Source organism: Loxodonta africana, chromosome 4 (assembly GCF_030014295.1).
Source record: "Loxodonta africana isolate mLoxAfr1 chromosome 4, mLoxAfr1.hap2, whole genome shotgun sequence".
In the NCBI taxonomy this organism is placed as follows: Eukaryota; Metazoa; Chordata; class Mammalia; order Proboscidea; family Elephantidae; genus Loxodonta; species Loxodonta africana.
In genome coordinates this window covers 80,749,604-80,762,820 of record NC_087345.1, presented here as the reverse complement: position 1 = coordinate 80,762,820, position 13,217 = coordinate 80,749,604, and the positions used below count along the sequence as shown (strand labels likewise).

General features: G+C 41.3%; 1 protein-coding gene across 17 annotated transcripts in view; it reads left to right on the top strand.

Annotated features, from left to right (window-relative positions):
- RBMS2 (RNA binding motif single stranded interacting protein 2) overlaps positions 1–13,217 on the top strand; it is a 64,218-nt gene that overhangs the window by 42,973 nt on the left and 8,028 nt on the right. For 11 of the 17 annotated variants that reach the window (XM_023557720.2, XM_064284037.1, XM_064284041.1 and 8 more), the window contains 10 exons: positions 243–334; positions 1,719–1,876; positions 5,486–5,565; positions 5,699–5,808; positions 6,092–6,138; positions 7,201–7,294; positions 11,217–11,294; positions 11,634–11,744; positions 12,433–12,513; positions 12,888–12,974. In XM_023557720.2, coding sequence (XP_023413488.1) covers positions 243–334; positions 1,719–1,876; positions 5,486–5,565; positions 5,699–5,808; positions 6,092–6,138; positions 7,201–7,294; positions 11,217–11,294; positions 11,634–11,744; positions 12,433–12,513; positions 12,888–12,968 — 932 coding nt within the window. In that variant the 3' untranslated portion in view covers positions 12,969–12,974. Of the gene's footprint in view, positions 1–242; positions 335–1,718; positions 1,877–5,485; positions 5,566–5,698; positions 5,809–6,091; positions 6,139–6,819; positions 7,176–7,200; positions 7,295–8,155; positions 8,466–11,216; positions 11,295–11,633; positions 11,745–12,432; positions 12,514–12,887; positions 12,975–13,103 lie in introns of those variants that run through there. The other 6 variants (XM_023557705.2, XM_064284036.1, XM_064284047.1 and 3 more) reach the window with 6 other exon arrangements.

Here is a 13,217-nt window from a genome sequence, read left to right as displayed (position 1 = left end):
AGGCAGAGTCACCACAAGCACCTCATTGCCTTTGGCATTTTTAGCCATAAAATTGACCAAATCTCACAGGGTTGAGGAGCACATGGATAAACACCTCAAACCTCTTAATTTCTCTTCCTCCTTACCACAGCTATTATATGGATCATAACTTTTCTCTGTCTCCTGAAAGGCCTGGCCTCTTACCTTTCTTACACCTCCCCCATCCCTGGCCACCTCCCAGTGATGTTCTTTCCCTGTTCCAGGGTATGGTTTTGTGGACTTTGACAGTCCATCAGCAGCCCAGAAAGCTGTAACAGCGCTGAAAGCTAGCGGCGTGCAGGCACAGATGGCAAAGGTAAGGATACTACTCACATCTGTTCCTCTGAGGGTTGTGGTTAGCCCCAGAGTTCTAGTTCCAAGGTTTCTAGAGAGCTTAAGAACCATGAAGTTGATGGGCAAGGGCTATCTGCAGTGCTTTTTGACTATGTCTGGCCAAAGGGAGGCTGGGCCAGGGTCTCAGTGAACACCTCTCGGCTGCTAGAGGAAGACGATACTCAAAGCCTGTGCAGGTAGTTCTGCCAACTCTGTTTCTCTCATTATGTTATTGTAAGCAGGCAAGAAGGTCAAGAGGCTTCTTCCCTTCCTCCTGCAGCTTCTGCATCTCCACCCTGGCCCCACTTCCCTACCAGACAGCTTGTGGTGGTTTTGCAATGTTCTCTGAAGAAGGCAGTTGTGCAACTCAGGGCCGTGCTCTGCACCTCCCAACGCTGTCCCTGTAGGGGTGGGGTTTGGCTTGGGGAGAGAAGCCTTAGCTGGGAAGGAAGCTTCAGATCTGCCTGGAGCTACCCTTCCCATTTAGACTACTAGAAAAGATTTTTCTCTCCCTTCTGTTCTTAAGTGGGGATTGCCCCTTTGCCTTTCTGAAGCCGTTAAACATACTCTATATAGAGCTGCTGAGGCAGGCCTGCCAGCTACCCTTCTCTGTAATAGTTTAAGAAAAAGGAAGCCCTGAAGAGAAAGGCAGAAGAGGGAGGGGTTAAGGTTGCTGGTGACCCAATGTCTAGGGCAGAATGACTGCTTAAATTCCTAAAAATACAACTGTAGAAAGACATCGGCCCTTCCCATCCTCTACTCTCTGGGAAGGCTCTCCCTTCTTCACACACACTGTTTAGGAGCCTTCAGGGTTCCTAGGAGACCAGAGCCTTCAGGGCTTCCTGGTGACCCAGTGAGCTGTGCCTCTGGCCCTGTGCTGCCCCAGCACATTGCCCTTCCCTTCCCTCCTCTCCCTTTTTACTCCTCCTTTCCCTCCATTAGGGAGTGAACACACATTCCTACTTGGAGGATTCTGCTGTGGCCGGAAGAGGGGGAGGGGGAGCCACTCAAAACAATCCAGCCAAGGAGCAAAGCAGTCCAAGGGAATCCAGCCTCTGGGACAGGCTGTTGGAGGAGGAAGGGGTGTTGCTCTGCCTAATTCTTAAAGAGACAGTCAGAACACCACTGGCGATGTATTATGGACTTGTACAGTTCTGGGAATATTAAATCTGCCTTTTTTTTCCCCTGGACTCAACATAGAACCCAGGGTAATGAGATTGGGTGCTGCAGTAGTTGTTAAGATTTCCTTTGTTTATACAAGGCCCTTTCTGCTGCCTCTATTCTGAGATGTCATTTTGTGGATGAGGGCTGAGGGTGGGGCATGGGTAAGAGACTGGAGCTTCATTTTCTTACTTTTATTCCCATAGCAACAGGAGCAGGACCCCACAAATTTATACATCTCCAACCTCCCCCTGTCAATGGATGAGCAAGAATTGGAGGGGATGCTGAAGCCCTTTGGCCAGGTTATCTCCACCCGAATCCTTCGAGACACCAGTGGGACCAGCAGAGGGGTTGGCTTTGCAAGGTGAGGGGTGCCAAGAGTGGGAAATGATGAGGTTAGTAAAGAATGTCACTTGGGAGGTTGCCAAAAAAATCTGTGCCCTCTCCCAAGGGACCAAACTATTGGCCAAGAGTTCTTGGGAGTAAATCAAAAGTTCATTTTATTATAGGTCAAAATACTCAAAAATCCGTTAACACCCAAATCTTTATTCTTTCCCCAGTACTTTCTGTTACTTTGATCCAGACCCAACCAATGTAATTCCATATATTCTTACAGTTCACTGAGTACTTTCTCATTCTGTGATCTTGTTAATCTTTACGACAACCTTGAGGTAAATTAAATATTAATTCTCCATTTTACAGATGAGGAAACTGAAGTCCCCTAGGAAGTGATTTTCCCAAGGTCTCACAGGAGTAGGTGGTAGAGCAGAGCCCCAGTCCTTCTGGCTTCAAGATCAGTAGGATAAGATGGGAAGTTTGGTCTGTCTTTTCAGATCTGTGAGGTGACCTAGATTCTGGAACCAACTCTGCCACTAAATGGCTATGTGATCTCATACCTTTATGAGCCTCGGTTTACTCTGTGAAAGAGGTTGATATACATGAGTGATTTTCATAAGGTGTTCCCTGGAACTAGAGTTCTCTGGGGTGCCCTCTGTCAGGTGTCAGGTGTGATTGTTGTAGAGCTTCAACTCTCCAAGCTCACTTTAGAAGTGATTCTGCTTTTACTTATTTTAAGATTTTGTTTGAAAGGGGATTCTGTTGCTCTTTAAAACAGTTTGGAAACTACTAGACTAAGCGATCTGTAGGTCCTTTCTATTTTATAATGCCTGGTTTGGTCCTTGAACAGTCCTTACTCTGGAGTGTTTCGGACCTTGAGGACTGAGCAGGGTCTCTTCTCTAGTCAACTCAATCATGGTAGCACCACCTGCTGGCAATTCCTGGTATAACTAAAGGGAAGTTCTAGGCTTGTGGTCATCAAACTTTTTTTGCTGCCGTACCTCTTAAGGCAGAGGTTCCCAAACTTTCTCAGTTCACAGTGCGCCAAGTTGTCTCAATAATTTTCTTTGCACCCTAGAGCAAAAGAAACACCTAACAGTTCAATGCTAAGCAATGAAATGGTCTCAGCAACTTAATAAATACCTATCTCTTCACTTTATAGCTGTTTGAATAAATAGTACACATACATTACAAGAGAAAATACTTTTATTTCAGTCTTAAATAACCGTACTTACAAATGTGGTCTGCATGCTGTTGAGTACTGCACAATGCCTCAAACCTTGGAATCAGATTGGACACGTCCACACTCATTTCTTATTACACATTGATTTTCTTGTGGTCCTTATGTCATAGCAACCCCTGAGGACCCAGCTTTGCAAAGGTACGATGTTATCAAAAGCAGTGTAGGGTAATCTAATGTTGAAACAGCAAACTACTTTGAGTTAGTGGTTCGCGTAGTGTCCAGTAGATGTTGTATTTTCTTCAAAAAGTTAAATTGTCCCTCACTGTGCCTCTGTGAGTTCACCACAGTGGCTCAGAGTGCCTTGGAGCATAGTTTGAGAACCAAGGCTCTAGGGACTTTGCAAAACTATGGAACCTCTTGCGTTTTTCTACTGTAACATCGGAAAATTTTTTTCACGTATTTATTTTCTTGCAAGAGGTTTAATTTCCAATGAATTATAACTATTGACATTTTAAAGTAAGACCTGTTACATCATTTTTAAATGTATCCAAATGAGATCTAAATATCATAGCAATTTAGTACACAAAATTATCAGTTCAAAAAATACATGGGCCATTTCTTTTTTAAGAGCCATAAATCTTACATCATTCTTACAACATTTTTTTGCTTCTTAATCTTGTATTTCCATTCCATTTCCTTACAGAATTGTTTTTTAGTATAAAATATTTTTATAGTTGAAAGTCTTTTATGGATCATCCTGTCATACTTCTCTGTAACAAAAATACATACATAAATTAAAAAAAAAATTTTCCCTGTGGCCATAAGATTCTAAATATTGCCTTAATTCATAAAAAATGTATCTTTACAATTATTAGTCCTCAGTTGCTCAAAACAACATAAATATATTAAAATGTTGATACAAAATTATTTTACACAAAATACATTTTATTGGAAATGACTTTCCCGTGACATGGATCAGTTTTATTTTGTTTAGATTTTTCTAATTAGGTCAAGTGGCCATCAGTGAAGATTGCTTATTGCCAGAAGAAGATAGGATTTAATAGCAGTTGTTCCTTTTTTTGTTTTCATGCTGAGATATCTTGTTCATATAAATAAGTAGATGGGAATGGAAGGAGTTTTGTTAAAGTGGAAATTCTTTGAATTCCTTCCGAATTATATGCCAAGAGCCAAGGTGATCTGTCATCAAAATTGATTTTTAGTGTGTCAGTTGGCAACTGGCTGAAGTCTCCCAACTTTGTTGGAACCAAAGAATTGAAAGGATTTGTAACTCAGTCATCAGTGCCTTATGTTGAGATTTGGGATGGGTGAGAAGTAACTGAGAGGGGACTTCAGCCTTGGTCACTAGCAATCATGAGCTCTCCCTCAGGCAGATCAGTTTTAGGAAAGATTTTAAGAGGAAGTTGAGGCTCTGAAAGAATCCCTTAAAACTCTTCAGGCCTGCTCTCTCATTGGAAAGACAGTAAGGGGGAGGGTAATTCAATGGAAGACCACTGCTCTAGGATATCATGTGGTTTTCCCTAAAAGGTTCCAGTTGAGGCCTTTTTTCAGTTGTCTCCTTCATAGGAGTGGCTTATATTTTTAGTGGTTGTTGGTATAGAAAGTATCCCCAGACTTACTCTTAATATGGAAAGAGAGGAAGATACTATGCATTGTATTATAATAGGTCCTTATAATTTTCAGAACACGTTGATGTGCATTACCTCATTTGATATATACAACTCTGTGTGGTGGAATAGAAGGATATTCTCTCCAAAGAATAAATGAGAAATGAGTCCAAAAGCTTTTTGTGAGTGTCTCAGCTCACAGAGCTCTTGGGTGAACTGGCATTGGAATTTCCATTTTCTGATTCCTTACCCAGTGCTCTTTCCCTTAACAAGGTACTTTTAACTCAATAGGTCTTAACTTTTTTCTGTCACCAAGGACCACGAGCTCTTTGTTATTACTTCTTCCCTCTACAGACTCATGAAATCTCAATGATGTTATCAGTAGCCAATCAGACCTTGATAATTATAACCAGAAGCAAAAAATAAATATTGGCACATTCTTAGCTTGTGCCATTTTATGAGAGTAAGGGAACAATTTACATTAAGAATTTTTTATTAAAAAATATGACAACAGCCACTATTTATTGTATTCTTTCTAAGTACCAGATACAGCGCTAGACCCATCTGTCAGAATCTTCTTTGGAATACTCATGGCTTAGAGACCTCCATCATACCTTTGAGGACCCCTACAGGATCCAGTTGAGAACCTGCATTAGAGATTGGGGTTGCCTCTTCAAGATACCTTGACTTCATGTAGAAGAAACTCTGTGTTTCTGTAGTCACACTTTTGGAGCATTTATGGGGCTGGGAACTTAGAGCTTTCTCTTTGAATGTAGGGAGAGCACAGATCCTGGAGAAGCTAGAGCCTAACCCCTCTTGTGCTCCTTAGGATGGAGTCCACAGAGAAGTGTGAAGCCATCATCACCCACTTTAATGGAAAATATATTAAGACACCCCCTGGAGTACCAGGTGAGGCATCTGGGAATCAGGCTGAGAGGGCCACAGGTTCTTACTTCCAGTGAAGATTCTGGAGGAATCTTGTATGACTGTGAGTAGGCTAAGTGAGGTGGGACTCAGCTGCCTGTCTTCTTTCTCTTGGCAGCCCCATCTGATCCCTTGCTTTGCAAATTTGCTGATGGTGGGCCAAAGAAACGACAGAACCAAGGAAAATTTGTGCAAAATGGACGAGCCTGGCCAAGGAATGGAGACATGGTAAGAAGAGCTCCGAGGAGACAGGAGCATGAAGGACATTAAAGTGGAACAGAAATTACCATGGCCTGACTTCTATGAGCTCAGCTGGCAAGCCCGAGAGTCAGAGGTTGTAACTCAGCGATGCTGGCTGGGTCTTGAGTGAGGTTTTCCAGCCTGTACGATGAGAAAAACTCTGAAGCAGCTGCAGTAAGACTTGCCAGGCCTCACCCCAGCCTTGGCATTCTGTACTTGCTTCTGTTGTTGCTCAAGGACCCACAATGAACACTGTATTCTTTCTTTATAGGGTGGCATGGCCTTGACCTATGACCCCAACACAGCTCTTCAGAATGGGTAAGTGTGTTTTATATAATCATGTTACCTGAAAATGACAACAGCCTATGTCCAGGCACTTGAATGTTTCTTTTTTTTTTTTTTAGTTTTATATTCGATGAAAATATACCCAGCAAAACCCGCCCCATTCCAGTTTCTAGACATGATGATCAGTGACATTGGTTACATTCTTCACATTGTGTGAACGTTCTTGTTATTTCTGTTCTAGTTGTTTTATTTCCATTTCCTTAATCTCCTTGCCCCCAGTCTTCTCACCTATGCTTTAAAATAGCTGTTGACCCTTTGGTTTTATATTAAAAAAATTTTTTTAATACAGTACTCAAGTGTAACAGTCTACTCTTTGAGATAAAACTGTTACTTAGTTTAAAAGTGACTTCAGGGAGTAGTTTCAATTCAAGATTTGAAGAGCAACTCAGGGCCATAGTCTTGGGGACTCCTCTGACTCAGTAGGTCCAGTAAGTCTGGATTCTTTAAGAATTTGGAGTTCTGTTCTACATTTCTCTCCCTTTTTATCAGGATTCGTCTTTTGTGTCCCTGATCAGAATGTTCAGTACTGGTAGCTGGACACCATCTAGTTCTTCTGTCTCAAGGTAGAGGAGGCAGTGGTTCACGGAAACAAGTAGTCCTGTGGTCCAGTTCCTTCTCTGATTCTTGAGTTTCCTTCTTTCTCTTTTGTTCCAGACAAATGAAGATCAATAGTTGTATCTTAGATGGCTGCTCATAAGCTTGTAGGACCCCAGACACTACTCACCATACTGGGAGGTAGAACGTAAACTTTAAGAACTATATTAACGCCAGTTGACTAGATTGTCCCACAGACCACGGCCCTAAGCCCCCAGATCAAGAGAACTAATCCCATGAGGTGACTTGGTTATGTCTAATTACTATCAACATCTGTAGTTCCCCCCCGCCCCCTTTTTTTGCATAGTTGTCATTGTTGCAAAATGGGTGTTTCATCTTGATTTTTAAATGGCAGTTGGTGGAAAGTGGCTGTGCCTGTCAGTGGGGGCCCTTACCTGTGGTTTCTTGTGACTTCTTACTGATTGAGATTCCCTCCTACAGGTTCTACCCAGCCCCTTACAACATCACTCCCAACAGGATGCTTGCTCAGTCCACACTGTCTCCGTATCTTCCATCTCCTGTGTCTTCGTATCAGGTACATTCACGCAAAAAAAAAAAACAAAAAACGGTGTGGTGGTTTTCCCTGTCATTGTGTTTTAGGTGAAGGAATATAAAACTGGAAACTGCTGATTGCTTTTTTGGGTTTTCCATTATACATATTATACCCAAATAACTTTACATAAAAGCATAAAATGTGATTACATTATATGTGTAGAAAAATACAGCGTTTTAGTGGCACCTTTTTTTTCTTTCCTTTTTCTTAGCCATCCTCTTCTTTTCCCCCCAATACTCCCTCAGGTAAACCCACGTTAATTACCTAGTATGTAGCATCTTCCATGTTTTTCTTCATGTGTATAAGGTTTTGAGAGTCACTGTTTGTTTTACAAAAATGGGACCACATTAAATATATTTCTTAATTTCTCACTTAACAGTACCTTAGACCAGTGGTTCTCAAAGTGTGGTCCCTGGACTGGCAATATTAGCATCTCCTAGGAACTTAGGAGTGAGAGGCAAGAATTTGCATTTCTAACAATGCTGAGGCTGATGCTGCTGGTCCAGGGACCACACTTTGAGAACTGAGTTTTACCCTACAAAAGGTGTAGATTTGTATGTAGTTAAACATCTCTGCTTTTTCTTTTGTAGCTTTTGCGTTTTCTGTCTTAATTTAAAAGGTCTTTCCTTTAGTTCCTGGAGTGTATATATATGGCCTCTAAGATTTTACTTCATTGTTTTATACTTGCGTAATCATTGGGAATTTATGTTTGTATATGGCATAAGGTAGAAAAAAAGTCCTATTGTATTTTCTTTAAATATTCACCAGTTGTCCTAGAACCAGATTACGAAATAATCCATTCTTTCCCCACCAAATTGAAGTGCCACTATATTTGTTTCCTAGGGCTGCCACAACAAATTACCACAAACTTGGCAACTTAAAATGGAAATTTATTCTCTCACAGTTCTGGAGGCTAGAAGCCGCGCATCAAGGTGCCATCAGGGCCATGCTCCTTCTGAAGGCACTGGGGGAGGATCTGTTCCGCGCCTCCTAGCCTCTGGTGGTTGTAGCAGTCCTTGGTTTTCTTGGCTTGTAAAAACGTTATTCCAGTTGCCACCTCTGTCTGTGTCTCTGTCTTCTTAGGACATCAGTCATTGGATTAGGGCCCACCCTAAGCCAGTGTGACCTCATCTTGACTGATTACATCTACAAAGACCCTATTTATTATTTTTTTAATATGTGTAATTTTGTTGTTGTCGAGAATATACACAGCAGACCGTACACCAACCAATTCAGCAATTTCTACAGGTACAGTTCAGCGACACTGATGATGTTCTTCAAGGTGTGCAGCCATTCTCACCCTCCTTCTCTGAGTTGCTCATCCCCCACTAACGTAAACTCATTGCACCTTAAAGTTCTTATCTAATCTTTCCAGTTGCTGTTGTCAATTTGATCCCATGTAGATAGATCTTAAAAAAGCACAGCGCTCAAGGCAGACATTCTTTACTAGTTAAGCCAAGCTATTACTTGGTTTTAAGAAGACTTCGGGGGATATTTTTGGTTTAAGGTGTAAAGATTATCTTAGGACAATAGTTTCAGGGGTTGATCTAGTCTCCATGGCTCAGAAATTCTGGATTCCATGAGAAATTGAAATTCTGTTCTGCACTTCCCCCTTTTGATCAGAATTCTTCTGTAGAATCTTAGATCAAAATGTTCAGTAGTAGTAGCTGGACACCATCCAGTTCTTCTGGCAGAGACCTCATTTCTAAATACAGTCACATTCTGAGATTTCAGGTGAACATGAATCTTCAGGCAATATTATTGGGCCCAGTACAGCCACCTTTATCATATAATAAATACTAGCATTTACTTCTTTTAAAAATCTGTGAAGATTTTAATTGGAATTACATTATATATATTAGTTTAAGAGAATTGACTTAAAAAAATGCTAAGTCCTTATGTTGGCATCTCCTGCCTGGAAGGGAGATGAGAGGGTGGAGGGGGTTAGAAGCTGGCAAAAGGGACACGAAAAGAGAGAGTGGAGGGAGAGAGCGGGCTGTCTCATTAGGGGGAGAGTAATTGGGAGTGTGTAGCAACGTGTATGTGGGTTTTTGTGTAAGAGACTGACTTGATTTGTAAACTTTCACTTAAACCACAATAAAAATTATTAAAAAAAAAAAGCTAAGTCTTTATTCAAGATATAGTATTTCTTTTCATGTTTTCAAATTTTATGTTCTTCAATAAGATTTTAGTTTTCTTTATGTAGTTCTTATTCTTTTCTTGTTAGATATATTCCTAAGTGTTTTATAATTTTTATAAGCATCTCTAGTTGCTTATTGATAGACTGAAAGAAAGCTATTGATAGATGTTCATCTATCTTGTATGCAGCGAACTTACTAAATCCTCTTATTACTACTAGTATTTTCTTATTTGAGTCTTTTAGCTTTTCTAGGCATATAGTTATTTTTTTATGGCTGAAGAATATTCCATTGTAAGGATATACCACATTTTATTTATCCATCATCAGCAAAAGAAATGTTTTATGTCTTTTTCTCCAGTTTTATACCAGTTACGTTACCTTATTGTATTTATTTGACCTTACAATAAGATATTTTAATTATGATTACAATGGTCTTAATATTTCTCTGTTTAGGTTAATGTCAGTGTCTAGTTTTTAGTAATAGCCTTTAATATTTTAAGTAGTTTCTCTCTAGTCCCTATTTTGAGATTTTTTTAAACAAATGGTTGTTGAATTTTATCAGTGTCTTTCAGCATCTAATATTACACTTTGTTTTTTTTCTCCTTCAATTTTGACTTTTGTTTATAGAGTTTCTGATCTTAAACAATCCTTACATTTTTGGACTGAACTGTACTTGGTCTTTTTGATGCATTTCTAGCTTCTCATTGCATATGTGTGTGTATATATGTATATTTTCACATATAAAATTCACCCTCTTAAAACGTACAATTCAGTGGGTTTTTTTCTTTTTTTAATATTTACAACCATTATCCCTATCTAATTCCAGAACATTTCACCATTTCCAAAAGAAACCCTGTACCTATTAGCAGTCGTTCCCCATCTCCAGCTCCAGCTCCGCCAGCCCCAGGCATCCACTAATCTTTTTTCTGTCTCTCTATTCTGGGCATGTCATATAAATGGAATCACATACCATGTGGTCTTTTGTGACTGGCTTCCTTTACTTGGCATGTTTTCAAAGTTCATCCATGCTATAACATATATGAGTATTTCATTCCTTTTTATGGCCCAGTAGTATTTCATTGTATGGATTTATGCATACAGTTTATTTATCCATTCGTTAGTTTATGGACTTCTGGGTTGTTTCACCTTTTGCCTATCATGACTAATGCTGCTGTGAACTCATGTATAGGTTTTTGTGTGGACATATGTTTTCATTTCCCCTGTGCACGTACCTGGGAGTAGAATTAATTGCTGGCTCACAAAGTAACTCAGTTTAACTTTCTAAGGAACTGCCAAACAGTTTTTCAAAGTGACTGCATCCATTTTAAAGTGCCACTAGTGGTGTGTGAGGGTGTCAGTGTCAGTTTCTCCACGTCCTTGCCCACATTTGTTATTGTCCATCCTTTTGATTCCGGCCATCCAGAATGGTGTGAAGTGGTATCTGATTTTGGTTTTGATTTGCATTTCCCTAGTGACTAACAATGTTGAGCTTCTTTACATGTGCTTATTGGCCATTTGCATATATTTAGAGAAATGTCCATCAAATCCTCTGCTCGTTTTCTAACTATTTGTTGAGTCGTAGAGTTGCTGATATATTTTTAAGCAGTTTATTCCTTTTTTTTGTTATAAATAAACCATTCTTAATGTTTCTTTTCTGAGCGGGCAGTCATACTTTCTGGGGGCTTTGCTGAACATTATCAGACCATTGGGCTGAACAGTAGTTTCTAGGCAATTAACATTTCTGTTTGTTTTTGCTTGCATTAGAGAGTGACTCAGACATCTCCTCTACAAGTACCTAATGCATCTTGGATGCACCACCAGTCATACCTCATGCAGCCTTCAGTGAGTGTTCAGAAGTGGGCAAAAGCCAAAGAGGCAATTTGATATAAAGAAAAACAATGGGATTTGATGACAGGAAACGTGGGTGTGAGTTCTGGTTCAGTCCCTTGTGCAGCCCAGCTGCATGACCTTAAATCCTGTGAGTTTCCGATTCTTAGACCAGGGTCCCTCCAGACTGGTGGGCAGAGTGCCTAGTCTGTGCATAGCTGGGTTGCCACTCACCTGTCATTTCCCAGGATTTTAAAATGTCTATCTTCCGTGGTCCCGGTAACCCTCAGTCCCTGCTTTAGGCAGCCTCACAAGATGCTGCCAACTAACCCTATCCTTTGTTTCTGCCTCAAGGGTTCAGTTCTGACACCAGGGATGGATCACCCCCTTTCTCTCCAGCCTGCCTCCATGATGGGACCTCTTACCCAGCAACTGGGCCACCTCTCCCTCGGCAGCCCGGGCACGGTAAAGCAGGACATTTTTTAGATGATAAATCCTGCAGATCAAGGACTACCTATGTAATACTCTTCAGAACAAGGACTAAATACTTATGTATGGTGTTGGGAATCACATCAGTGCAGTTGAGAGCACCCTCAGGAGATAAACTAAAAAGCTAACAATCCACAAGCCAGGAATACAACCGTTGGGCTCCTCTACTCCCCCACTTTTAACTGATTCCTGTTCATGAAATGGAACGAATAATTTTTCTGTCTACATACTAGTTTATCTAGGAGTTCATACACGTTTCCTAGAAATCCTTATCAGAATAGTAATGGAAAGAATAGATGGAGTGCATTAAGTTTTTTAGGCCTCTGCATTTTGATTTGCACGGGGCTTAGGGGCAGAGATGACTGTGTGTTGAGTTTTGAAAAGCATATGACAGTCGGGAGAGAGCAGAGATGACTGTGTGTTGAGTTTTGAAAAGCATATGACAGTCGGGAGAGAGGAGGAAAGTCAGTCATGCAGGTAGAAGTCTTGGAAACCAGTGTATTTTGGAACCACCTGGAGTGCATTTAAAAAGCTAATGCCCAGACCAATTAAATCAGAATCTCTGGGGGTGGAAGACAGGCACCAGGATTTTTTAAAGCTCCCTAGGTGCTTTAAATGTAGTCAGGACTCACTGCTCTAAGCCTGTTGATGTTTTCCATTCTAGTATGTGCCAACAGCTGCAACTATGCAAGGAGCTTACATCTCCCAGTACACCCCTGTGCCTTCTTCCAGTGTTTCAGTTGAGGTAAGAGCTTTCTCATCTCGTTGGATTGAGGGTAGGGAAATGAGCAGATTTGCCCCTGATAAAGCTCTTCCTCTCACAAAGAGCTGATTTCTGTGTTCACAAGTAGCTGGAGGTATGTGCAGAGTACAGGAAGGAAAGACTAGTCTGTGTGTCTGAATGAGGCCCTTCCTCGTGTGTGCCAGCCAGCCAGTTGTTAATACCAGAATCCAGGGTTGTATTGACCAGTTTGTCTTGGGAAGATGAGAGGCTGCTACAGGTGTTGGGGCAGTGGTGGTGGGATGGGGTGCACTCAATTTTGGATGAGTGTTAACTAGGCTGCTTTAGTGGGAGGTAAGGAAAGCACAGGGTGACTGTCCTGCCTTGGCTGTGTACAGGAGGGCAGCGGCCAGCAGACTCAAGTGGCAGTGGATACTCCCTCAGACCATGGGATCTATTCTTTCCAGTTCAACAAGTAACAGTGGGTAAGAATTACATGCTGGTGGGTGGGTACGTACTGAGCTGGGAGACTCAGCCCCTGCCTGAGGTCAGACAGGTTCTGCTGTTTGTCACTCCGCCTCCCTCCCGACTCCTTTGGCTTATGCCTCCTTTAGGATTCCCTTCCCTCTTTGCTGAATAGAAACGAATTCTTGGAGATGCTGATGCTCCCGGAGTCCAGAGGGTTAACCAGGAACACAGACCATTGTGGGCCCTGCTAAGGACAAATG